The sequence below is a fragment of the Bufo gargarizans genome, chromosome 2 (genome assembly GCF_014858855.1).
Source record: "Bufo gargarizans isolate SCDJY-AF-19 chromosome 2, ASM1485885v1, whole genome shotgun sequence".
Taxonomy (NCBI): Eukaryota; Metazoa; Chordata; class Amphibia; order Anura; family Bufonidae; genus Bufo; species Bufo gargarizans.
In genome coordinates, this window is record NC_058081.1 from 210,363,622 (window position 1) to 210,390,634 (window position 27,013).

The 27,013-nt window shown below is 42.1% G+C and overlaps 1 protein-coding gene across 3 annotated transcripts in view; it reads right to left on the reverse strand.

Annotated features, from left to right (window-relative positions):
* Positions 1–2,629: 2,629 nt before the first annotated feature.
* Positions 2,630–27,013, reverse strand: part of CCDC136 (coiled-coil domain containing 136) — a 47,416-nt gene continuing 23,032 nt past the window's right edge. For 2 of the 3 annotated variants that reach the window (XM_044283428.1, XM_044283427.1), the window contains exons 7-9: positions 22,895–23,129; positions 20,892–21,026; positions 13,889–14,123 (exon numbers count right to left, since the gene is read on the reverse strand). In XM_044283428.1, coding sequence (XP_044139363.1) covers positions 14,025–14,123; positions 20,892–21,026; positions 22,895–23,129 — 469 coding nt within the window. In that variant the 3' untranslated portion in view covers positions 13,889–14,024. Of the gene's footprint in view, positions 3,368–13,888; positions 14,124–20,891; positions 21,027–22,894; positions 23,130–27,013 lie in introns of those variants that run through there. The other variant, XM_044283429.1, reaches the window with a different exon arrangement.

The window sequence follows — 27,013 nt, forward strand, 5'->3', positions numbered from 1 at the left end:
GGTACAGGGCTGGTTCTAGCTTTGTTAGAAAGAGATTGCCATGTACTATCTGATGTCTGATTTTAATTTTTTTACAATAATCATGGGATAACCCCTTTAAAGAGGATCTGTCCCCAGAATGTACAATACTAAGTGGATATATTATTAAACAGATCTTAGACCTGATGATGCTGGTGTACTTTGAAAATCTATGTCAGAATGGTTGTAACAATCCTTTATGAAAGTTTTCCTGGCTGATATTAAGATGAGCATTCAGGTAGAGAGTGGGACAACCCATGAGTCTAACTTTTAACTCCATCCATTGATTTATTTGACTACATAGCCAGGGAGACTGCAGCTGGCACTGAGTAAATGTGAGAATCCAGCAGCAGGGGAGGAGGTACACAATGGATGACATCTCTCGCTCTAGCTGGACACATAAAATCAGGTGGGAAAACTTTCAAAAAGGTTTATATAACCATTGTGGATGTGTAAAGTAAGTCCTCAGGTCTAAGAGATCTATTTACTAATGGATGCAGTTAGTACTGTGAAATCTGGAGGAAGGTCCTCTTTTAAGTTTACACTTACAATGAATAAAGGTAGCATAACCTTCTACATGCCCAACGGCATAAACATAGACATTGACAACCCAAAAAGATATACTGTACAACTTCAATAGAGTTGATACAATAATATGTAGCTGTGCACTGTTCTTCAATAGACAGCACACAGTAGAATAGAATTATAAAGCTAGTGCAACTCAGCAATCACCCTCTACCCTGCTGACCTTCTCAGTTCTAACCCAATGAGATGTAAATTATATTGACTTGGGTAGTCAATTACGATGGTGAAGTTTAATAATTATGTTATGCCATGCTTCTTAAAGGGGTTGCATCACAAAGACAATACCTTCTCTAAAAAAAATGTGACCCAACATTCAAGTAATCACTATAAGGCCTCTTGCACATGAACATTGTGCATCCCTTCCGTGCATTGGGGAGCGCAATTTGCGGTCCCCAATGCACAGGCAACGTCTGTGGGGAGGCCAGGGCTGATTGAGACCCATTCAACTTGAATGGGTCCGTCATCTGTCCGCACCGCAAAAAAATAGAACACGTTCTATTTTTTTGCGGTGCTGAGGCACGGACAGAAACACCGCGGAAGCTTCCATGCCGCATATCCGTGATTGCGGACCCATTCAAGTAAATGGGTCCGCATCCATGATGCAGAGTGCACACGGGCCAGTGCCCGTGTATTGCTGACCCGCCAAATGTGGGCCGCAATACGGCCACGGGCACACAACATTCGTGTCCAAGAGGCCTAATTCTGACTTACTGAACCCCCAGCCCCAAATTTCCATTGCAGTATCCACCACGTGGGAAATGTAATATTACATTGCATCCATTCATATAAATAAGTGACCACTGTGGCACAAATAGAAGACGAAACCAGCCGCATGGGCTTCTCCTTTGATACACACTTAGAAGATCATGTAATACATGGCCAGGCCAAGTCAGTCAAGGCAGAAGCCACCCTTACAAAGGGCTTGTTAACAGGAAGGGTCCCCACTATGACATGCAATTACTGGAAACAGGGCATATGGGCAGTGGTGTTCTTCATAGCTTAATTGACTTTACAAACATATGATATACTGAATATGTCATATCAATAGATATGTTTTTACTCTAAAAAGAAGATAATAGTTAACTACCTCAAAGACCGTTTTCTTCTTCTGGATCAAGCCTGCTAGCTAACAGGTTGAACTGGAACGTTGCATGTATTTTCTGTAAGTGTAATTATCTGTATTATGTATGTACACCTCTTATCATCTGTACAGCGCCATGGAATGAATAGCGCTTTAATAATAAATAATAACTTTTGCATGTTACTAACAGTAAACATAACAGTCAGGACAATCACTAGCTAAACAGTAATTTCCCAGTTGTTTTGCTTGCAAAACAATAAAATGGCTTCTTTGTTTTAAGGTATATATTACCTAGCTATATATTAGCAATAATGATTGTGATTTGACATTTGTAAGGTATAAAACTGGTTCTAAAAAGTGTAGGGATAAATACCATATAATACTACAAAAGTAGCTTTGTTTAAAATGATAGTCAAGGACAGCAAAGGCTTAGCACCTATGTCGCACAAAGAGAACTATTACTAAAATTGGCACCTATAAATTCAAATACATAACGCGAGAATGTGCCATTTTATGACCAAAAAAGATGTAATATAAGGCTACTTTCACACTTGTGTTTTGGGCAGATCCGTCTGCAAAAACGGATCTGTTACAATAATACAACCGCATGCATCCATCATGAACGGATCCGTTTGTATTATCTGTAACACAGCCATCCGTCATGAACTCTATTGAAAGTCAATGGGAGACGGATCCATTTTCTATTGTGCCAGAGAAAATGGATTTGGCTCAGTTTTATCAAGCGGACAGCAAAACGCTGCAGGCAGGGTTTAGGTGTCCGCCTCCAGAGCGGAATGGGGGCTGAACTGATGCAAACTGATGCATTCTGAGCGGATCCTCTTCCTATTCAAAATGCATTAGGGCAAAACTGATCCGTTTTGGACCGCTTAGTGAGAGCCCATGAATGGATCTCACAAACGGAAAGCCAAAACGCCAGTAGTGAAAGTAGCCTAATAGCACTGCATTTCTACCACGACTGTACCAAGACATGAAAGATCTGAGCAGGTAAAGAAAATACAAGCATAGTCTATATGGAACAAGTGCCAGAGCTTTGCACCATTAGGACAGAGCACCTAGGGAGCACAGAGCCTGTTGCTACTGCTAAAAGTGTATGTACACAGAGATAGGCACCTGAAGAACATGTATGACCACTCACAAAAGGGTCTATATACAAGATAAAGTCAGTGGGACAACTTCAAAAAGCAAATATTCAAAAGTCTAATCTCTACTTCCTAAGTATATGATTGCTCATATTGCAGCACAATGGCCGGATGAATCAGTCGTGCAGAATGTGTAAACTAGTTTTATCCATGTGCTGGATTCTCTATGTACGTCATCATGCTGAGCAGTGGGACTGACGGCGCGCACAATACGATAAGCATGGGTTTATCCACTGGCGTATTTCACAATATATAGAATGAATGCACTACGTACAAAATACTGTATGTGCGGTAGAGAGCAGGAGGAATGCTGTGCTGAGCTCATAGTTATGTGTGGTGTACGTTGTGCAGTCAGCTGCAGTGTCAGTATGACATCATCTAAATATGGCGCATGGTATAGTGTAGAAATGCTGTGCAGTGTCGCTGCAGGCCGCAATCAGTCAGGGCCTCTCCTTAAATTCGGACACAGTAATACCAAGGCTACAGCCCCCGCCAGGAGGAGGAGTGGATTCCAAAGAGCGGCCTAGGGAAAAAAGAAAGAAAGAATGGGACATAAGAAAAAGACAGAGAGACGTTACTAAGGTTTCCATTTACAAATGTGTCTACCCTTACCTTTCCTTGAATTTCATTAAGATCTCCAATTTCCCATGAAACACATTCAATACTAGACTGTGACATGCTAGCCAAAACCTCGACAGGCCGCAATTCACATCACAACCACTGTGTGGCCACATATGTATAGACACATAGCACAGACATCTTGTGACAGAGTATTGCAGATCACAATTTTTTTAAATCAAAGTTGGTCATCTTGCACGGCACATCTCAGGATATGTTGAAACAGAAGGATAGCTATGGAAGGACACATCTGTATGTCCTTCTAATTCATAAATCACCGTATAAATGTGAGTTTAGACTATTTTGGAAGTAAAAATATGGCATATTTGTAAAGTGTTATTGTCATTGTCTGTCAAACTTCCTGACCATACAATATAAGGTCAAATTCACATTGTATTCAAAGTTTAGGTTCAGCAGGATTTCTTGAAATGGCCACACATAATTGTATCTGTATGTCTATAAAACTGCATACACCCGCCATAAAAAAAAATGGATACTGCCTGGTACAGCGCTCAAAAGAACGTGGTGTGAACTGAGCAGAAAGAAGCCAATATACATTAGACACAACAGATATGTATGAGTAAAGACCAACTCTCCCCAAACTGAAAGTCTTGTGGGGTGGAAAGAAGAAATGGCATTTAGGAGTTTAAATGTCCCATGCTTGGCTCCAATGTCGGACCACGGTTTTTATTGCCATCTCCCCACTGAAATAAACCGACACGCTCAGCTATGCCAAGCATGCATGGAGTCAGCGGATGCGTATGGTCATCTTTAGGCTGATACTGTGCATTACAGTCACGTCCATGTAATATTGCTGCTCTACATATAACAATGATAACTATGATACATTGAAAGTTCACAGGGAATATAAGACAGTACAAGGCCATATCTGTCTATTATTATTAAAATGGTAGCATTGTATTGATACATCATCAAATTATTCTACCATTTAAAACAAACTGAATTGAAACTGACCAATGTATTTGGTATCTACTGTTTTACTTTTTTTTTATTTATTTTTTTGCATGGAATCGATCAACATTTTTTTGTTTTTGTGATCTAGAAAACAGCACTTCAATGGAGAGAGCAGTTGCAGCCAACTTCTTCATCAGACAGCCCCTTTACCTTCAGGACGCATAGCAGGACATCTCATGTGGGCCAATGGGTTCTGTACATGAGAGTCAGTACACTGACCACTTTTCTTCAAAAACGTTGTTGTGTTTTCAGTGACTATATAGTTGTCCTGACTTAACAAGATCTAATTCTTTATAAGGCCTCGTTCACATTTCCGTGTCAGCGTCACGTCCGTGAAAAAAAGGCGAACATGTTTCATCCGTGAAGATGTCCGTGAAGGATGTGGTTGGTCCATCCATGTGTCATCCGTAATTCACTGATGTTGCTCAGCTGAAAATCAATTTCCAAAGAATCTCCTATTAGTCTTCAGTGAAAAACGGACGCAACGCGGACACAAAATGGATGTTTGTCAGCGATTTTCACAGACCCATAGACTTCAGTGGGCGTGCTTGGTCCGCATCACGGATCAAAGTAGTGCATGTCCCTGTGAATTTTTTTACTGACCCATGGTCAGTAAAAAAATACTGAAATGTGAACATGATCAATGGGTACGTATGCTGTTCGCAGAAAGTGTGGACAGCACACGTCAGTGAAAAACGGAGATGTGAATGAGGCCTTAAAGACATGTTTATAGAAAGAATTTAGTTTCCAACATACAAAACCCCCTTTTGGAAATGTTGCGTTTTTTTACTTGGTAAGAGTTTACTAGGTTTTCTTCATGGACACTACGTGCTTGCTGTCAGATTGCATTATCTATATTTAACAGATTAGACATAGTAATTTTTCCTGTTGGGGACTGCATATTCTTTATAATCCTACAACAATGGGAAAGCTATCTTCTGAATCTTGCTCTTATGGTATTCTTTGTCGCTAACAGTTCAGATGCCATTTTTAACCCATGCAGGCCCTTTGTCCTTGTGCCACCCTTTTTTACAGTACAGTACTTTGGGTGTTGTTTCGCCTAGGAAGGAGCTCTTGGATTTTGAACCATTGCACCTACTGACTTCCATGGAAACGTGCACTATTCATAGAAGTTATTGGTGTCCATGTTGTGTAGATTCTCATAATTCTAAGTTTTAAATAGGTTTAACAGCTTTTTTCTTTACTGTTCACATTTCAACCCCAGCCTACTATACTTGTGGGAAAAAAACATCACCTGTTCCCCGCCAGCTTCAGTCCCTGTCCTGTAAGCGTACAGACGGACGGGGTCACCTGCACTGCTACAGCCAATGACTGCTTCAGCAGTGATGTGTACACAAGCAGCACATAACACCTGGGTCACACGCCAATAACTGCAGTCACTCATTGACTGCTGCAATGCACAGTACCCTGTCTATCCAGAGGTTTACAGATGGGGACCAGAAGAGGAGCCAGTGCGCATGGCTTTCTTCCTCATGTACAGCAGGCTGGGGTTGATTCTTAATTAGATGGCACAGCTCTTTATGTATATGTTTTTATTATATTGTTATTTCATCATTTACACATCTATTTAGCTCTTGCAACTGGTAATATAGTCATCATGAATGCACATGATACTTTGTGCTTGTGTCAATACATGGAATGCATTCGAGGATCTTATGACTTGATATGTATGCAACTTGTGACCTCCCACTATTGGGTGATTTATATTTATCTGTCAATTTGCCTTCTTTTTGCGACTGCATGACTAAGACCAACGTCAGATCCCTTGACATATAATGAGGCCCGCTGCCTTTCGTGATTTTATCTGGAAAAAATAGTGCATGATGCGCTGTTTTACTAGAGCCTCCAACAAAGCTGTGAACAGAGCCTAAAGAGAGTATGGATAAGGGTTAAGGGAAACATTTACTGATACAGCATGCAACATAAATGTAAAATCGGATATGCAGAAAAAAAGGCATGCTATAACTAAGGGATCAAGCATACATACAACATGGGGGCTATTTACGGGTGAATGTACAATTTAGTTGCAGCCAGTATTTCTCTTGCAGTTTGAGGATATCTTGTCCAGAGATTCTGAATGCAAATTCTAGCATAAATTTACACTTGTCCAAAGTATAACTAGTACTTCATGGACACTATTTATTCCAAGTGAAACATTTTCTCACATTTTTCTTTATTATATGCATATGCAATATTTTGTTTAGTTACCTCTTTTGTTATAATTGATTTCTACTTTAGCAGGTCACTATTCATATTGCATGGCTTTCTATGCTCCCTGTCATTTATATTGTCCAATCCTATGTTGTTCCGCACCAGTTTTTACTTCTAGGTTGTTGCCTATATATTGGCATAAGGATACCATGGTCTGTTAGCTTGGGGAAGAAGGTGGTCTACCTACGAAACATGTCGCTCTGTATCCTCTTTGTTTTTATCTATGTATTTTATTTATTAAACTACCATTTTAGTAATCAGGACCCCAAAACCATTTTTATCCTTTTCATCATATTGTGATATCTCCTGTTTTGGAGTCCCGAGTGCTGGGAGCAGGGGTCACATCCATATGTCTAATCCAGATTTGAGCCCAAGTTAGCGGCAACTCACTCTGGTAAGCATGACCATAACACTGTGTTTATTTGAGTACCTATACAGTGCTTCACCGGGAAGAGCCTGGGCACGCTGTTCTTTTTAGTCTATCAGGGTTACGGGGGAGAGGCAGGGCAAGTGATGTGTGGCGGCTTTGTGCAGCCTTTTCATTGGCAGCAATGGCATCTCTTTGCTGGGGATCGGTGAGGTGGATTTTCACAGGTAGCACACCTCTCTTCATAAATGGTGCCAATCCAGTATTAATTGCTAAGTCCTAATACTGTACATAGTACGGTGCACGTTATTCCAGGTTTTCCCTATTCTCTAAAAAGCCTCCAATTTTACATCTTCCAAGTGCCTTTTTCTCAGTATCTTTTCTCCCTCGGATACAGTTCCAAATTTGTTTTCTTCCGATATAAAATTCCTGGTATTCCTATTGTCTGATTTTTTCAATGACCTTCTCCACATACGCCTGTTCTAATATGCAGTACACACCTCCAAATATCCTTTACCTCAGAGGACAGTCCCCTTGTTTCCAATGTACAGCTCCCAGTGTCCCAGAGTACAACGTCACTGTAAGCTGCTGCTCACTTGCTCCACACAACCTATAAAGATACTTTTAAATGGGGTTTTCACATTAAGCACATTTAATACCGATCCACAGGATCGGTAATAAATGTATGACCCCCATCGATCGCCAAAATGTGGGTCCCAACTCACTTGTATAATTGTGGTGAGGAGGCTGAATAAAGTAGCTGTCAAAACCGATGCTGCCAACGAAGCAGCTGAGTCTTCTAATTTCGTCTTTTACAAATAACCTAAGGATATCGGACAGATTATACATTCTATTGTAATGTTCCTATAGTTTATGTACCAATACTTAAACTCATTATTTAAAGAACTGTGAAAAACTGCACCATAGTTCCGTTTGTTTAAAAGAATTAAACAATACTTATGCTAAATTTAGAGGCTCTAAACCAGGCATGTCCAAACTGCGGCCCTCCAGCTGTTGCAAAACTACAACTCCCAGCATGCCTGGATAGCTTACAGCTATTAGGGCATGCTGGGAGTTGTAGTTTTGCAACAGCTGGAGGGCCGCAGTTTGGACATGCCTGCTCTAAACTAAGCCTGCAATTCCTGGGATATTCTGATGACAATGTTGCCATGTAGACCTGTTTTTTATTCGAATTTCCACAAACATGGATGTATGGAATCCATGGAAACTCATACTCTTAGTGATTAATAAAGCGGTAAAATGAATAGAATGATTTCTGCTTGAAGAAAAACTATTTAGCGCATCAAATATGCTTTCATTAAAGAATCTTCGATCTGCAGGAATTACAGCCTTGGGGGCCATTGACATTTAATCTGCCGAAATGTCACTTCATGCATTTTTTGCAAACTTTTAATCTTTTGATTGTGATGGTCAATCACATGGCTGGCTGCTTTTTCTTCTAATTACCTAAGTTCTTGCAAAGTTTGAACAGAGTTTTGGTCGTATTGTCCAGAATCTTTGGCATGGCACTTCCTCCTAAATGTTCTTCTCTGTCATCCAAATGTTTCATACGTCAGTCTTTTTAAGAAGTAGGTTGGAGTGAGGAAGTGAGAAGCATTCATTTACGATGATTCATGAAGATGCAACTGGGCACCATCAAAAAAGTGATTGCCTTTCATGCTGCACCGAAAATCACTGTGTTGTGTGCAAATGAGAGAGTAGTGGATGCATGGAATAGCCTTCCTGCAGAAGTGGTAGCTGCAAATACAGTGGAGGAGTTTAAGCATGCATGGGATAGGCATAAGGCCATCCTCCATATAAGATAGGGCCAGGGGCTATTCATAGTATTCAGTATATTGGGCAGACTAGATGGGCCAAATGGTTCTTATCTGCCGACACATTCTATGTTTCTAACAGTGTAAACAGGGATGTGCTGCCTCAATATGATCGTTCATCCTCAAGCAGAGGGAACAATTGCTGAATGTAATAAATGCAGCTGTCACTGCCGCTCAACATTTTGATGTGAATCCACTGTCATCTCACTGTATCTTGACTGTCACTGTATGAAAGCTGGATATCTGCACGGATCTTTTTTGCCATAGTCTGGAATCGGCGCTTGGTTCCCAGCGCAATCCGTACTTCCCGTGTATAACAGGTCTGGTGAGCGCCACAACCTCTTTTTGTCGCCGCTCAACATAGTAACATAGTTTATAAGGCCAAAAAAAGACATCTGCCCATCCAGTTCAGCCTGTTATCCTGCAAGTTGATCCAGAGGAAGGCAAAAAAAAATGTGAGGTTAGGGGAAAAATTTCCTCCCCGACTCCAATCAGGCAACGATTGTTCAATTATAGTAAACTAATGGTTTGGTCTCAATAGACCTTAGATTGTGAGCCCCATTGGGGGACAGTGTGATGCTAATGTCTGTAAAGAGCTGAGGAATATGTCAGCGCTATATAAGTGAGTATAATAATAATTGTTTTGTGTATTGGCCCATTTAAAGGGAATGTGTCGGCAGCTTTATAGTATCCTAACTAAGGCCTGTATTACACCAACAGATTATCTGAACAATTTCTGTCCAATCAGACCAATAGTTGGTGTGTATAACAAAAGATCTGTGTGTGTAATAGTCCAACTGACTAATGATTGGTCAGAAAATCTGGCAGATAGTCCGTTGGTGTAATACAGGCCTAAGGGCAACATGAACTAGTGACAGATCCCCTTAGCAAAATGCTAGGCCACTTTCTTTAATTGACCCAGATGTTTTGCCCAAATCTTGTATTGAAGAGCTCTAGGGCGCAATGGCGAGTCCCGAATACTAATGAGCTCACGGCTCCACCTGCTACTGATTCATATGGAAAAAAAGTGTCAATCAGAGGCAGGGGGTGGGGAGAGCCGTGAGCTCATGAATATGGAGTACCAATTAGCATGCGCTGGAGCTGATTTAAAAGTAAGGCAGCAGAAAACTGGTGACTGGTGACCATTGAGCCAGTTTATGTTTTTTTGTGACATACATACCATTGTAACACAGCTTCTCGGCAATATCTAAATTGTTAAATATTGGATTCAAACACATTTCTCATTTCATGCTTTTGAATGTTAGTATTTACCACTATTCAAGCCAAGGTAAAATGAACATACTGTTGTATCTGGTAATCTGGGTCCACACCTGGTCATAGATACATTCATTTATCATTGACAGATCCAGCTTATTTTAGTAGCATCTGCTATTAATATTATGGGTAGGACAATTCAGACACCAGATTTCAGCAGATTTCACTAAAATTTAGCTAATTCTGCCAACAGTCTGTATATGGATATCTAATGTCTATGGCAGTTTAAAGGGAACCTGTCATGCTGAACTTAGAGTCTGAGCTGAAGGCAGCATGTAATAGAGCAGGAGGAGCTGAGCAGACTGATATATAGTTTTATGGGAAATTATTCAATAAAACGTGTTTTATACATTTATATCTCTGCTCATTCTGGACTTTGAAGTCTAGGAGGTGGTCCTATCAGTGACTGACAGCTATCTCTCTATACACAGTCATAGAGGGAAGGATGTCAATCACTGATAGGTCGCCTCCTTGTCTTCAAAGCCTATAATAAGCAGGGATATAAATGTATAAAATACAAGTTTTACTAAACCTTTTCACACAAATGTATATATCAATCTGCTCAGCTCCTCCTGCTCTATAATATGCTGCCTGTACGTTACGTTGCATTTTCATGGTGACAGGTTCCCTTTAAGACAACTATGCACCAGATAGAAATCAGAAGGAGACATGTCATCAGGATTCCTCAGTAGTGCATCTAAGACTTTGGGCCTATAACCTGATGTAATGGTATCTTGGTATAGACAATTATCTTCCAAAAGGTCTTCTTTGAGAATTTACAATAGATAAAGCTATTAAAAGGTCTTAATACATCTGTATATGGCTGTTTAACTCCTTAGTGACCAAACTGTTTTGTACCTTAGTGACCAAGCAATTGTTTTCATTGTCACATTCCTGGAGCTATAACATTTTTATTTTCCCATCAATGTAGTCATATGAGGGACAAGTTGAATGGCATCACCTTGGGGTAAACTTAACTTAACTACGTTAGCTCCTTTTGGGGGATGGGAAAAAAACAGCAATACCATCACTGAGTTTCTACAAAATTTAGATTTTTGCGGGACGACTTCTGGTTTTTATTGTATCATTTTGGGGTAGATAATGCTTTTTTTGATAGCTTTTATACTGTTCTTTAGGTGACAAATGAGAAAAAAAACAAATTCTGGCATTATTTAAGTTGTTTACCGTACAGGATAAATTACATAATAATTATCTAGGTTAATAGGTCTGTATCAGTGCTTCTGCTGATTAGGGCCATTAGCACAGGAGCGTGGCTCTAAATTGAGAGTCAAGCCTCAGCTACACTGGAGACCCGTGAGCCTGTGGTCTAGTGTAAGGCCCGTTAGTGACCACCGTAAAAAGAAATATTGGTGCATATTAGTCACTAATGCGTTAAGTAACTTAGACTCCTTTTAAATCAGTTTATTTGATAACATACTGCTTTTAAAGAATGCCTAAACTTTCTGATGGCTTTTCAGAATAAACTATTGTGTGTACCATTTTTAGCAGTTTTCACCTCTGCAACCTCCATTGTAGAGAGTGAGACTGACTGCTATGATGTCTCCCATAGACTACACATGGATAAACCAGGAGATTCTACTCTGTAAGTCATTCACTCAATCACAAGCAGCATGGAAGACTTTATAGAGAAGTACTGAACAGTATTGATGTGACTAAAGCACTTGTGTGAACTATATGTATTATCTGCTGAAACTTCTGTGTCTCTGTCCTTCTGTGAGCTGTTCTCCCTCGGCAGCTCACTCCTCCTCCCCTCTACAAAGACGTCTATGTGCAGCTGTAATCTGATCTTTAAGTTAATTTTACACGAGTGAGTTTTCCTCCTGGATGTGATGTGTATAGCAAACACATAGTATCTGGACTGAATCCTGACCCACTCATTTCAATCAGTATGTGTACATTAGTGTAGTTTTTCCACACATTATCTTTTAGTTCAGAAAAAATCACAGCATGTTCTGTATTGTGCACATGTGCAGCCCTCGTTCCACAAAAGTGAATCAGGCTTGGGTGAAAACAGTAGGCATAGAGATGCAAATGCGTTTTTCACTTATGGTTGCTAGGAGATGATGAGTGCTATTCTTCACGTGTTTTAAAAGCGCAGAAAAAACTGCATAAACTGCAGAAAAAAAACTAAAACACTGAAAGCAATTGCAGACAAAACGAATTTAACTTCCATGAAAAACCGTTGGTTTTTTGCTTGTGTGAAGGAGGCTAACAGTCTGTACAGTTTCTCTTGGTATCTTAAGAAACTGTTTTTTTTTATATTTTTCATGTACCGTAAAAGGCTGTTCTGCATTTCTCTTAAATTCTTTGGGAAAACAGAAGATATCCTTTAAAGACATTAAGTCACTTGAAGATTGCAGAGTGTCCTAATAAAAGAGTGATGGTTGTCTCAGATAACTTCGCGAGTGGATAGATGAATTGGTATATACAAAGTTTGATTACATGGAATTACAGTTTTCTCTTATAAACTTTTGGATAAAATGTGTTTCTAGTAAATGCCTAAAGTAGTCTTCCATTCAATGGGCGGTGTATATCGCTGTTCTGGGCAGTTTTAGAGGCTAGAACCCACTTCTAAAACCGTCCAAAACAGCGCTATATACCGTCCATTTGTGCCAGTGACATCACCTGGCCTCTCTGCTAGGTGGAAGTCTCCATCTAGCATACTCATGTGAAGCCCGGTACGTCATCGGCTCACAGCAAACAGATCTTGCCCTGTGCAATGCAGCGCAAGGAAAGGGAAGCAAGAAAATGCTCTAATGCTCTTATTCCACATGCTGAAGGAGTGAGGGGAGCTTATATCCAGGTTCAGCCTTGAACCCGAACAACTCCTTTAAATAAATACATTCTTATTACCTGGGGAATTAAGAAAACACTTACATTGTGCCCATCAATTCCTAGGCTCCTCTTCTGCTATCCAAGACTGCCACATCAGAACGTCAAGTGTGTCCATGTCCAAGACACTTCCTGCTACCCTAGGATTGGGCAGCACTACTCATGTGAACAGTGCTGGCCAATCGAAGAGCAGGACTACAGTCTCGGGCTGCCAAAGCACTATGTGCATCAAAAGTCTGAGAAGTGGTGCAGCCATCTTGGATGGCAGAAGATGAGCACGAGAATTGGCGGATCTGCAACTAAAATAAGATAAAAAGGAGAGTACCAAGTGTTCTGTTCACTCCTTAGTTAATGTGATTTTTTTTCTTGAACCAGAGGGTCATTTTAATTACATGGCATATTTTCTTTCACCACACAGAGAAAAAACACATATTAACAGCATGGATTTTGGCACATAATACACACCTGAGTCTGTATTGAATAGAACTGCTTCTTGTTTTATACGTTCTGGTATTCTCAGCTTAAACAAGGCTTTACATAGGAGGTGTGCTACACTATGTGTTTTATATCTATGACATAGATCTCCATTGAATAAAAGTGGTACGGCAACCTATAATAATAGCAATAAAGTGCCACAGAATGTAAGAGGACAGATAATCACAAGTTGCACACTGATGATGGCAGAAAGAGCTCTACAATGTATTACAAGGAGATACTTTACTGGCCTCCATCTATGACCAATAAAACACTGACAATGAGAAGGAACAAAAATGAATATTTACTTACATTCATAAATTGTACAGAATTAAACCAGATATTGTCTCTTACAATTTTTAGGAAAACACTGAATAAATATTAAAATACACTGAGGTGAATAGAGAGGGTTAAGATGAAAAGGGAGGCAAGAGTTTGGAAGGACAGATGCGGCATCAGGCATGGAGCAGAAGAAGCAAATTACTCCTAGCCGTGCAAAGCAAAGCATGCAGAGCACGAGGAGTCACATGGAAACCAGTACCTGATGTGCACTAGGACGTCTCAGCCCACCAGCACCAGAGTGTCCCCACTATAACAATAAGTCCTAGGAGGGGAAGGGAGAGAACAGGAGGGTCAGATCCACAGGGGGCCTGAGAGACGAAAAGGAGGGGGGAAAAAGCAGGAAAGAAAATTAAGAAAAAGATAGATGAATGATAAAATGTGGAAGAGGGTCCAGGTTGTAATGAACAAGGATAACGGTGATAATAGACAAATGTAGGAAGGCGAAATAAGTGAGGGCAATTGATTGTGTATCATACAAGAGAAGAAGATAGTTCCGGGTAAAGGAATGTAACAGAAAAGTCAAATACAATGGAGTAGAGACACATATCAGTAAGGAAGGATGGCATGCATATGGAGTGATTGGTCCAAAAGGAAAGAAAATATGGATGTGAACAGAGATTAGCGGTATTAACATGCATTAAACACAATTGGTAATGGTGGATGCGAAGGAAAATTGATGATACAGTTGCAAAAAGTTTGAATATGTGAATTTTTAATACAATGAAGAAAGGGAAGATACCCCATACATCATGTTAATAATCGTACATAGTAAATTCCAGCAGGATATGGACAGATGGTTCATTGGACAAAAACATTGTGATGGTGGCATGAGGCACGTCAGAGTGCATGAGTGAAGTATTTCAGAAGATGATGGAGTAATGTAAAGTCAAGAGTAGAAGAACAGATTAGTAAGATTCATAAGTAGTGAAGAAGCAGCCAAATGTGATGTGAGAAAAGTAGAATAGATATAATGGGATAGGAAGAGAGAGAAAGAGAAATACATTGGTTACACAGGTGTCAGCAGGAAGGCCAGTCTGCTCAAATATATCATTTTAGCCAAAATTAGACCCAGAATTCACTTTGTGCTATTAGATGTGAAATAATAAGCGACAAATAAAGACATTAATGAATACGGAGTGTTGCTTTGGTGGTGATTGGAAGGTCTGCAAAGTCATTACATTGGGATCATTTTGATGAATATACAGATATTGGTCTCAATGTCAGATCAAAGTATGATAGAAGGTGAAAAGCTAAGGTCTGTAATATATACGTTCATGTAATTTAGAGTAGAATTTCTGAGGAAAAAGCAGCATAAATCCTGACAGGACTCCTGGGAGAGACAGTGAGAGTCCCGATAACTCCACCCATACCGATGATTGACAGCCTTCTCTGTACCCACACTGGTACATGGAGAGCTGCTAATCACTGGGAGTGGGTGGGGTAATCAGGACTCCCACTGGTTCTCATATGAGTCCTGTCAGGATCTCTGTATGCATATTCATAGAGGGAAGACTCTATCAGACACTGATTTGGGGCAACCACATGAATACAAAGCCCGGGACGTGTAGATTTACATTAATAAATGAGAAAAAGGATATGCCCCCATTGCCTGATAGGTGCGGGTCCCACCACTGGAACCCGCACCTACACTGAGAATGGAGCAGGGAGAGTGGTGGCTGGAGGACCCTAGGTTTCCCAAGGTCAGACCACCACCAAGCGCTCTCCCTATACAAGTGAATGAGAGCATACCGCGCTTGTGCGGCCACTGCTCCCATTCATTTCTACGGGCCCAATGGTAATAGCCGAGCCGGCTATTTTCGGCAGCCCCATAGAAATGAATGAAGGCAGCTGCACATGCGCCCTCCACCACCTTTCCCCGCTCTGTTCTCACTGGGACCCGCACCTATCAGACAATGGGTGCATATTCTAGCAATATGCCCCCATTGTCTGTGATGGGAATTCCCCTTTAAAGGGGTTGTCAAGTTTTATCATTTTGATGACCTATCCTGAGGATAGGTCATCAATATCAGATCAGTGGGGGCCCACACCGGAACACCTTATGTGAGCGCTGCATCCTCTTTAGTGTTAACCTGCATGCTGTCCCCTTTGTAGCGGCATTGCAGTGTAATTACAGCTGTTCGTCCATTCAACTGAAAAGGAGAGGAAGTTGTAAGATGCCGGTAAGCAATGAAGAAGACAGCGCTTGAACAAGTGCCATGACCCCTTCAAACTGCTTATCAGTGGGGGTGCTGGAAGTCAGACCCCACTGATCTGACATTGATAATGACCAATCCTGAGGATAGGTCATCAATATCATGAAACCTGAAAACCCCTTTAAAACTATATCTCAATCTGCTCAGCTCCTCCTGCTCCATAACATGGTGTCTGCAGACTGCACTGTACTGTTATGGTGACAGCTTCACATTAATACTCCAAGAATGCTATCTTGGAACCCTTCAATATCTAATGTACTATGTTTGTCCTATACTGTTAACTCTACACAACAGAACCAATACAACTATATTTTGAAGTAAAATGGGGGCATTTTAAGTATAAAAGTAGACAATGCTATCTATACAGGTTACTTTGTCTACAATCTAAAATCCAGCTGAGAATATATGAATCAAAAGCAAAAAAGTGCAGAAAAACTTGTGCCCTATACGTGCATGGACTACAAAAGGACTATGAAAGGATGCGTTCCCCGCTTGCACCTACAATGTGGGGAAGATACCGGTTCATCATTAAATTCCTCTTCCGTGCTCATTCTGTTTTATCTCACATACAAATGTATCAGTAAAATCCATAAATGATCGATATCCACTCACCTCATTTACCTATAATAACACAATGCGTTCTTAATGCCCAGCGTAACCAGACATGCTATTAGTGAGAACGTGCAGCAGCCACCACTGATGGACCATTCACCTTTTCTACTTCATCTCAGCTGCATTTTTAATAAGCAGTTTCTATGAGAAGCTTAAATTGTGCATTTTTTGAAAAAAAATTACACAAATGGAACAAAGGTCATTGTTTAAAGGGGTTGTCCGAGTTACGTAAAAAAATATATAGCACTGTAAATCTGATGGTCAGTAATATATACCTAAGCTAAGCAAGTTTTAGGCAAAAAATAATTATATTTCCTCATTTCCCCAGTTCTCTTCTTGCCCTTTGTTTATCTGCAAGAACAACAATATCTGAGTTTTTTCTCATGAATATTTGCGCCCCTGCTCTGCAAAGGGAGTGAATACAAGTGCTGCCCTGAGTGACATGTCTGACTGCTGGGTTACTCAGCAGTATGTTGTATGTGTAGGACTACAAGTCCCAGCTGTACAAGGACACTGCTGATATACACAGGATCCTCCCCCTATCTGTTCTTGTGCAATGCTCTGCAGAACTCCTCCATTCTGTCAGCTCTGTGTCTGCAGGATGAGGAGGGAAGATCCTGTGTCTCTTCACTGCCTGCAGTTGCTCAGCAAAGTCTCCAGCCCTGAGTCTGTGCTGCTGATGGTAGAAGGGGTTAAACTTTTCTGTTGAAACCAGGGCAGACAGGAGCAGCTCGGCGGTGGAGCCAGTACAGTGATGTCCCGTGCACAGACGCAGACTGGGCTTGTGTACGAGACATCATCAGAGCAGGGAGAGAAGCCGACATCACAGGTCATGTGACCCTCAGTGAAACATTAGAAAGGAGCCACTGCAGATGAAAGAAGTGAATTTTGAACCCCTTGAGTAGTCAGAAACATGCAAAGAACAAAAAAATAACTCGGGCAACCCCTTTAAGGTTCGTATTTTTCTACTGATTTATTTTATAGCCACGCACGAACTATGTCATCTCAATAAAGTTGCAATGCATGCCATGACTTAGGCCACTCTGAGGCTTTAGAACATTGGGGGAGATTTATTATTTTCCTTGTGCCTGAAAAGTGGCTTTAAAAAGTCACAAGCTGTGTGTTTGTGATTTTTAAACTCAACTGAAAAAAAAAAATTGCCTTTTTATAACACCCTCCGCAATTTTCCAAAAGGGCGTGGCAAGAGCAGAAAAGGGGCATGGCCAACAGCTAAGACAAATTTATCTTCAATTACGCCAGCTCTGCGCTGTGACAGATTTCTGTTTAGGCGCACAGACTGCCGGAGGATGCACCTAATTTATTATTGAGTCCTGCACTCCGTCATAAATGTGGTGCATCCTCCGACAGTGCAGAAAGCACCTGTCTTGATAAATCTCCCCCATGTCCCATTTGTTTTAGATTTTTAAGAAACATTCTTTACACCTTTTAATATTTCCCCTAGGGAACTTGAATAGGCAATCATCAAACTGCTTCTCTCATAGACCCTAATGCATTAGCACTGTGATCTATGAGAATTACACTATATTCCTATGGAGCCCTGCCACAGGCAGTGTCTCAATGGGAACTTGTGTGCGTCAGCGTCGGATCCGCAAGCTTCTGGGTTTTTACACTCCAAGATGCTGTGGTCACATTTGACCATGGCATCTGAGCAGTTTAATGTATGCGATCTACATTATCGTCGACCACATACATAAGCCCCAGGTGTCTGCTGTTTAAAACAGCAGGCACCCGGCGCCATATTTAAAGACCCTACATGTGACACACTATAAAGTCACATGTCGGGAAGGGGGTTAGGCCTCCTGCACATGACCATAGGTGTCCCATGGCCATATTGCGGATCCGCAATACATATGCGTTCCATGTGCATTCCGCATCACGGATGCGGACACATTAATTTCAATGGGTCTGCAAATCCGGAGATGCGGAATGGTGCGTAACGGAATCCTACGGAAGCACTACAGAGTGCTTGCGTGGGGTTTCGTCCCATACTTCCGCTCCGGAACGTTTTTGCGGAACGGCCGGATCGCGGACCCATTAAGGTGAATGGGTCAACGATCTGCTGCGGCTGCCCCACGGACGGTGTTCATGCATTGCGGCCCACATTTTACGGGCTGCAGCACGACCACGGGGCGCACACATTCGTGTGCAGGAGGCCTTAAAGGAAGACTGTCACCTGAAATAACAGTATAAGGGTCCATTCAGACGTCCGCACTTTGGGTCCGGATCCGTTCCACAATTATGAGGAACGGGTGCGGACCCATTCTTTTTCAATGAGGACGGAAAAGATGCGGACAGCACACAAAGTCCTATTCTTGTCTGCAGCTGCGGACAAGAATAGGCATTTCTATTGGGGTACCGGCCCAGTGTTTTGCGGATCCGCAAAACACTGTGGATGTGTGAAATGATCCTTAACTGAATCCTAACGCTTTCTAGTGCTCACTGCTGGTCTAATAAACATACTAGGGGAGATTTATCAAAACTGGTGCAAAGGAAAACTGGTTTGGTTGCCCATAGCAACCTATCAGATTGATCCTATCAACCTATCAGAGCTCTGAAAAATGAAAGATGGAATCTTATTGGTCACTAAGGGAAACTAAGCCAGTTTTCCTTTGCACCACTGTTTGCTTACCAGTATGCGTTCACATCTTTGAGTACAGACTTATCTTATTTGGTAAAAAATTAGCTACTCTCAGCACCTCCCACAACTGTTTGATTGACAGGGCCAAGTTTCCCTACATAGTCTCCCTTTGTGCCCCTCACACTTTGATAGTGTCCTATTTGTGTGGCACACAGTAAAAGTGTTCCCACACAATAAGGATGCCTCTTTGGTGTAATGATACCCCCTTATTGCCACCCACAGTAAGAATGACCCTTAAATGCCCCCTAAAAGTAGTTATCCCCCTTTAGTGCCAGCAAGCAGTGATGTTTCCTTACTGGATTCCCACAAATCAAGGTTGTCCCCTCACAGTAGTAATGCCCCTTTAGTGCCCATGAAGTGCCCTGCACATTGTAGTAAACCCCTATTAGTGTTCCCTCACAATAGTGATGTCCCCTTATACCCCCTGTAGGAAGGCGCAAGGGGCCGTCATTGATGGAATGTATGTGTCACCGAGATTCATGGTCTCGGTGAGGTAAGAGACGGTAGTTTTAAGTGTCAGTGGCAGCTAGTGCTGGTTGACTGTTTGCTGTTAGAGTGGCTGTAAAGCTGATCCGGGCCGGCTCTTACTGGGAGTAGCCAAAGTGCTGGGTGGGTGGCTTCTCCCCACGCTCCAGGCTGGGTCTTTATTGGCCTATATAAAACCCAGCCAGCAGTCTCAGCTGGGTGTGGATTATCTTCCATCTGACAGTGGAGCGCTGTCAGTCTCTGTGTGTTTTGGAACTGAGAACTTGTGCTGTGCTAAAGGGCTGAGAGACGCCTGCTGGGAAACAGGCCCTAAAGCCTGCTGTGGACTGCGGGTGGAAACTGCTGACCAGGTGAAGGCTTTTGTTCTGTGGACTTTTTATGGTGTGAACAAACACCAAGACTGCAAACCGTTACTTTTTGTTTTTCCCTATATGTGAATAAAACACTGAACTGTTTAAGTTAAAGTCTTTGTGGTTGCCTCTTGTTCTGCGTCCGCTAGCCTGTCTACCAGAGCAAATCCGCACACCCCTCACATATACCCGCTTAGAGTCCTCCACAAAGAAATAGTGCCCCTAGTAATGGTCCACACACACAGTAATTTCTTAATACCCTAGTAGTTTCATTAAAAATTTTAAAGTAGTACTCACCTAGCCCTGTTCCCATAACAAATGAATTACACCAGTCATCAATGCTTCCCCTGGATTCTGCTGTCTGTGGCTCAGTGCACCAGGTGCAATGATGTCACTGCATTGTGTCTGCCTGCAGCAGTACTTATAGGGTACAGGGTGGAGTAGGACTCTGATGGTTTCCTGCTTCACCATCTGCCTTCTGAGGATGCAAATTGGGACATGCAGCAGCATTCCTGGGAGAGAAGTGGACTGGACTGGCCTAATGGATCTGGGACAGTTGTGAGGCATATAGAAGGTCAAGACGCTGGTCTCATAACAGTGTGGAGCCAGCATGGTCACCTCTGTAGATTTTGCTTTTCAAAATAAAGTAAATTTTTCTAATTTCATAATTAAAGGTTCAACCACCAAAAAGACCCATGCAATGACAAGCAACACTCATATTACAGGCTATTGTAGAAAAAGAATTATTATTGTTACCTGTAAACCACTCTCCTTCAGCCTATGGATTTCCTCTCTACACAACCTCAGCTCCTCCTGTAACTTCTCCTGCTCCTCCTGGCTGAGAAGGTGACGTTGTTGCAGTTCCTCAATTTCAGAGAGGAGACAGGCGCACTGGAAGAGTGAGAAAAAAGTTTATTAGTCCACAAGGTGAGTGATCAAAAATGGATAAAAGATATAAAATATAGTAATATAGTAATATTTGCAGATCACATCCGACTCCCTCCTTGACACTCATCAGTTTGGTTTTCACCCTGCTTATTATACTGAAAAAGCACCAATAAAAGTAACCAACGACCCTTTTGGTTCTTTGGATTTTTCATGATCTCACCTCTGGAGGACACTGTTCACATTGATGACTTCCTATATCTTCTTCAAGATCTCTTCCAATGACTCCTGAATCTCTCATATAATTCTCACTCTTGTTGTACCTCTAGGTTCATTCCTTTTCCCAATTTACACTTCCTCCTCGGACAAATTCATCTCTCCATTTGGTCACCTATATCAATAGTATGCAGAAGGTACCCAGATCTAATTGTCTCTTCCAGACCTAAATTCCTGCTCATTCTGAGCTTTGAGGTCAAGGAGACGGTCCTATCAGTGATTGACAGCCATAGCTGTATACACAGTCATAGAGGTAGGGCTGGCAGTCACGGTTAGGACCGTCTCCTTGTCTTCAAAGCCCACAATGATCAGGAGTTTTACTGAATCTTTTCCCTTAAAACTATATATCGGTCTGCTCAGCTCATTCGGCCGTAACATGTTGCCTACAACACATTCACCATGTTCAACATGAAAGGCTCCCTTTAAGTCTATCATAACCATTAGGATTAGATGCATCTATCACTAGCACTGTCCTTACCTACCAGTCTCTTCACATCAAGGCTAAAAAACCAAACTTAAACTATTCTGATATCTCTTCAAATCTATTCACAACTAGTCCCCAAACTGCTTAAATGGATGTACAATATCATCCATTTGTGGAAGGGGCTAAAGAATATTTATTTTTAAAATTAAAGTATCATTCCTTCAGCAATCTGTTCTGCTGTCACCCAGCGTCACCATCCTAGTTATGCAATACTGCTTCCCCCGCTCATAAAGAGCTACTTACTAGACAGATTGGTCATTTAAGACTCTAGGGAAAATAGTCTGAAAAGGCAGCTATACTAATGTCAAACAGCTTTATCAGAAACACAGAAACACTTAAGAGCCGATACTGCACGATACCGAACACTGATATTTGCATGGGGAGGAAAATCATTGTATGCAGCAATCTTTTATTAGATTTCATCACTATTCTTCTAGACATATACAGTATTTTAAAGGAAATTTCCAGGCTCACGATACTGTTGGCCTATCCACAGATTGTGGGGGTCCATCACCCAACAGCCCCAATGATCAGCTGTTACTTGCAACCGCCTGTGCCAGAAATACCACTGAGAGTGGAGTGAATGGGAGCTGAGCTGTAGTAACCCGACACGGCCACTACACTTTATATGGAGCTGTGCTTTCAACTCAATTCTCAGTGGCAGTTTCGACAGCTGCAGGTAAGAGCTAATCGGTGAGGGTGCCAGGAGTCGGACCCCCAGCAATCTGATATTGATGACCTATCCTGGCCATAGGTCATCAATAGTGTTCAGCGTACAAGGTTCGGGTTATCTAAGAATTCCTTTATGAATTCCGCTACCACGGACCATGACGTATGATCCGTGGCTGCAGAATCCATAACGGAATTCTTAGATAACCCGAAACTTGTACCCTGAACTTGAAAACACAAGTTCCCTCATCCCTAGTCATCAATATCATTGGTCCATTATTTTTTGTAAGGATTTTTACTAATGCAATAGGATTATTTGTATTAATAAATTAGCATTACAACCAATAACTAGCACCAATAATGGCAAATATTTTTCAAAAATTGCTGTAAGTAGGTTTTGTGTATTTAGTAGTTGTCAAAAATGACATGAAATGGCCATGCTGACCTCACTCTGGGCTTTCTGCACCTTCTCTTCTGCACTCTGAAGCTGGACGTGCAGTCTGCTCCTGTCCTCGTCACGGGTCCCTTTATGTTCTCTCTTAGGCTCAATATCTTCACTCTGAGCCATGATGTTTTCTGCGTCATACTGTGGGATCTTATTCTCAGTCAGGCTATCACTCTCTTCTCCGTGGTCTTGATTGGACTCTTCTGTGCCATCCCCATGACTGGTGTTACCCACCCTGCATAGTATCACAGATTGATCAGCATTTATCTTTAGAGATAGTAAAGACTTAACATGCTTCTATGTTAATATTATTGGACTGTTTATAGCACATGATATGGAGGTACAGCACAACTCAATTAGCCTTTTCCATTAATTGTTGCAATATCACAACAATCAATAAGTTCCTCATTTGTAATGAGACAGGCTTTGTATATTACTATATTTACATCAGAAAGCTATTGGGCTGGAAGATCATGTTAGCAAATGGGATATTCCCATTGGTGTAACTAGAAATGGCTCGGACCCAGAGCAAATTTTTGAACAGGCCCCTCACCTCCACCCTCAACAACTTTGTGGCTAGTCTTCTGCTTGGCAGGAGGAGGAGTCAAGAGTTTACCTAACAGTATGCCGCCTGGACCCTTCCCACACAGCAGTTATTCCCCCTACAGCTCCCGTAATTCTCCCTTCAGAGTAGCATGATAACTGTGTGCCCCCACACAATAGTAAGGCTCCCTTGGTGCCCCCACACACAGTAGTCATGTCACCTTAGTGCCCCCACACTGTAGTCATGCCTCCTTTGTGCCCCCACACTGTAGTCATGCCTCCTTTGTGTCCCCACACAGTAAAATTCCCCTTAGTTCCTAATCACAGTAGAATTCCCTCTTAGTGCCCCCATATAGTAGTTATGCCCCCTTAGTGCCCCTTTACATTAGTTATGCCCCCTTATTGCCCTTATTGTACCCTTACAGTAGTGCTACCCTCTTAGTGTCCCTTTACAACAGTAGTGGCCCCTGTAGTGTTAATGGAATAAAATAAAATAAACAATATACCTAGCCCTGTTCCCCCGATGAACTGATTACATCCCCCTCTCCCCAGCAGGCATGATGCAGTGATGTCATCATGCCTGTTGAGCTAAGTAGGAGAGTGCACAGGCAGAGGACAGGCCCGGGAATGATTCTTGGCTTGTGTACTCTTCTACTGAGCCCTACAGGCATTATGATGTCACTGCATCATGCCTGATGGGGAGAGCATGATGGGGAATGAGGCCGGGCCCTCATGGATGACAGATACAGCAGCTGGGCCTGTCTCTGTCATCCATTATGGGCCAGTCCTGCCAGTACACAAACAGTAATCATCACTGTGCATGTGTATGTGTGTACTGGCAGCTGTGTGCCCTCTAGCAGTCATTATGGTTACTACAGTGGTAGTTCCGCCACTAAATACTCCTGATCTTGCCGAGGGTAGAGGTAGGTGTCACACCTGGGATCTACTGCTAAAGGAGGCCCAAATGTCTGCACTGGATTCCAGAGAGTCTCCTGCTCCAGGTAACAGCACAAACCTGGGTTGTTACTTGACTACTCTTTCTTCATAACTCATGATTGTTCTAGCCACTTAGTGGCTCCACGGTGGTGTGAAATGTTTGTCACTGGAGATGGACTATGAAATGAGATAGGTACATAACATATGATATGGTGCAAGGTAAGGGTCCTATTAAACAAGCCGATGTTGGGCCAATAACAAGTGCCAATCGACAATATACAAGTAGATCAGGCCAGATGCAAAATAAAAGGCGGACGAACGATCGTTATTACGACTGTTTGCCCCCCCCGTTAATTTGCATATTATCGGCTGTACTTCCTGTTTACATAGGATTTTTGGTGCTGCATGATAAATGCAATTACTCTAAAAACAAGCTGATTTGTTGGGTGATTAGCAGCACCTTTACACGGGTCAATTATCAAGAATGAGTGTTCCCATATTTGTTCCTGATAATAGGCCTGTGTAAAAAGAGCCCTAAGGGTCCATTCACCCGTCCATATGTGTTTTGCGGATCCGCAAAATACGGACACCAGAAATGTGCGTTCTGCATTACGCGGACCGCACATCGCCTGCACTCTCATAGAAAATGCCTTTTCTTGTCCGCAATTGCGGACAAGAATAAAGCATGTTCTATTTTTTTGCAGAACGGAAGTGCGGATCTGCAAATGTGGATGCGGACAGCACATTCCGACCCCATTGAAAATGAATGAGTCCACACCTGTTCCGCAAAATTGCAGAACAGATGCGGACCCATTTTGCGGACGTGTGAATAGGACCCTAAGGTCTCTTTCACACGAGCGTGATTTCCAGCGCGGGTGCCATGCGTGACGTGAACGCATAGCACCCACACTGAATCCGGCACCATTCATTTTTTCACGCATCACTTCTGCAATGCTTTGAAATCGCAGCATGTTCTATATTCTGCGTTTGTAACGCAGGACAGGCCCCATAGAAGTGAATGGTGCTGCGTGAAAAACGCATTGTATCCGCAAGCAAGTGCGGGTGCGATGCGTTTTTCACTGATGGTTGCTAAGAGACGTTGTTTGTAAACCTTCAGTTTTTTATCACGCGCGTGAAAAACGCATCAAAACGCATTGCACCCGCGCGGAAAAAACTGAACAACTAAACGCAATCGCAGACAAAACTGACTTGTTTTAGTGCCAAAATCACAGCATTTTCACTGAACGCACCCTGAACGCATCCGGATCAAATCCGTCACGCCCGTGTGAAACCAGCCTAAGGCCTCTTTCACACGGGCGTCAGTTTTTTTCCGGATAAGAGGCGGGTGCGTTGCGGGAAAATGCGACGTTTTTTCTGCGCGAGTGCAAAACATTGTCATGGGTTGCACTCGCGTGAGAAAAATCGCGCATGTTTGGTACCCAAACCCGAACTTCTTCACAGATGTTCGGGCTTGGGATTAATGTTCTGAAGATTGTATTATTTTCCCTTATAACATGGTTATAAGGGAAAATAATAGCATTCTGAATACAGAATGCATAGTAAAACAGCGGTAGAGGGGTTAAAAAAAATAATAATAATTTAACTCACCTTAGTCCACTTGATCGCGAAGCCCGGCATCTCCTTGTGTCTCCTCTGCTGATGAACAGAACCTGGGGTGAGCTGCTGCATTAAATAGAGGTTAAGGACCTTTGATGACGTCACTCCGGTCATCACATGGTACGTCACATGATCTTTTACCATGGTGATTCACCATGGTAAAAGACCATGTGATGACCGGAGTGACGTCATCAAAGGTCCTTAACCTGTATTTAATGCAGCAGCTCACCCCAGGTCCTGTTCAGCGCAGAGGAGACACAAGGAGATGCCGGCTTCGTGATCAAGTGGACTAAGGTGAGTTAAATTATTTTATTTTATTTTTTTAACCCCTCTAGCGCTGTTTTACTATGCATTCTGTATAACCATGTTATAAGGGAAAATAATAATGATCGGGTCTCCATCCCGATCGTCTCCTAGCAACCGTGCGTGAAAATCGCACCGCATCCGTACTTGCTTGCGGATGCTATGCAATTTTCACGCTTCCCATTCACTTCTATGGGGCCTGCGTCGCGTGAAAATCGGACAATATAGAGCATGCTGCGATTTTCACTCAACGCACAAGTTATGCGTGAAAATCACCGCTCATGTACACAGCCCCATAGAAATGAATGGGTCAGGATTCAGTGCGGGTGCAATACGTTCACCGCACGCATCGCACCCGCACGGAGAAAGGGGCCTAAGGGAAAGACATGATTTATGATGGGAAGGAGAAAGCTCTGATGTGAATTCAATGGTCACTATGAACAGCAAGAATCAGCTTGAAATCCCATGTATGACAATGTAAAAAATCATTCTTCTACATATACCATAATAATGGAAGCATTTGGTTCTAATTTGGACCTAATTCCAATAATTCTGCTCTTTTCATTGAAACAAATACTACTCACAATTCTCTCTCCTAATCGTTGTAATAAATGATCCTAATTATCTCCTCTCACATAATCAGAGAGAATAAAAAGCCTGAAAGTCTTCTTAGCTAATACTTAACTATCACTGTTACAAGACGTAATAAGACCTTATAAA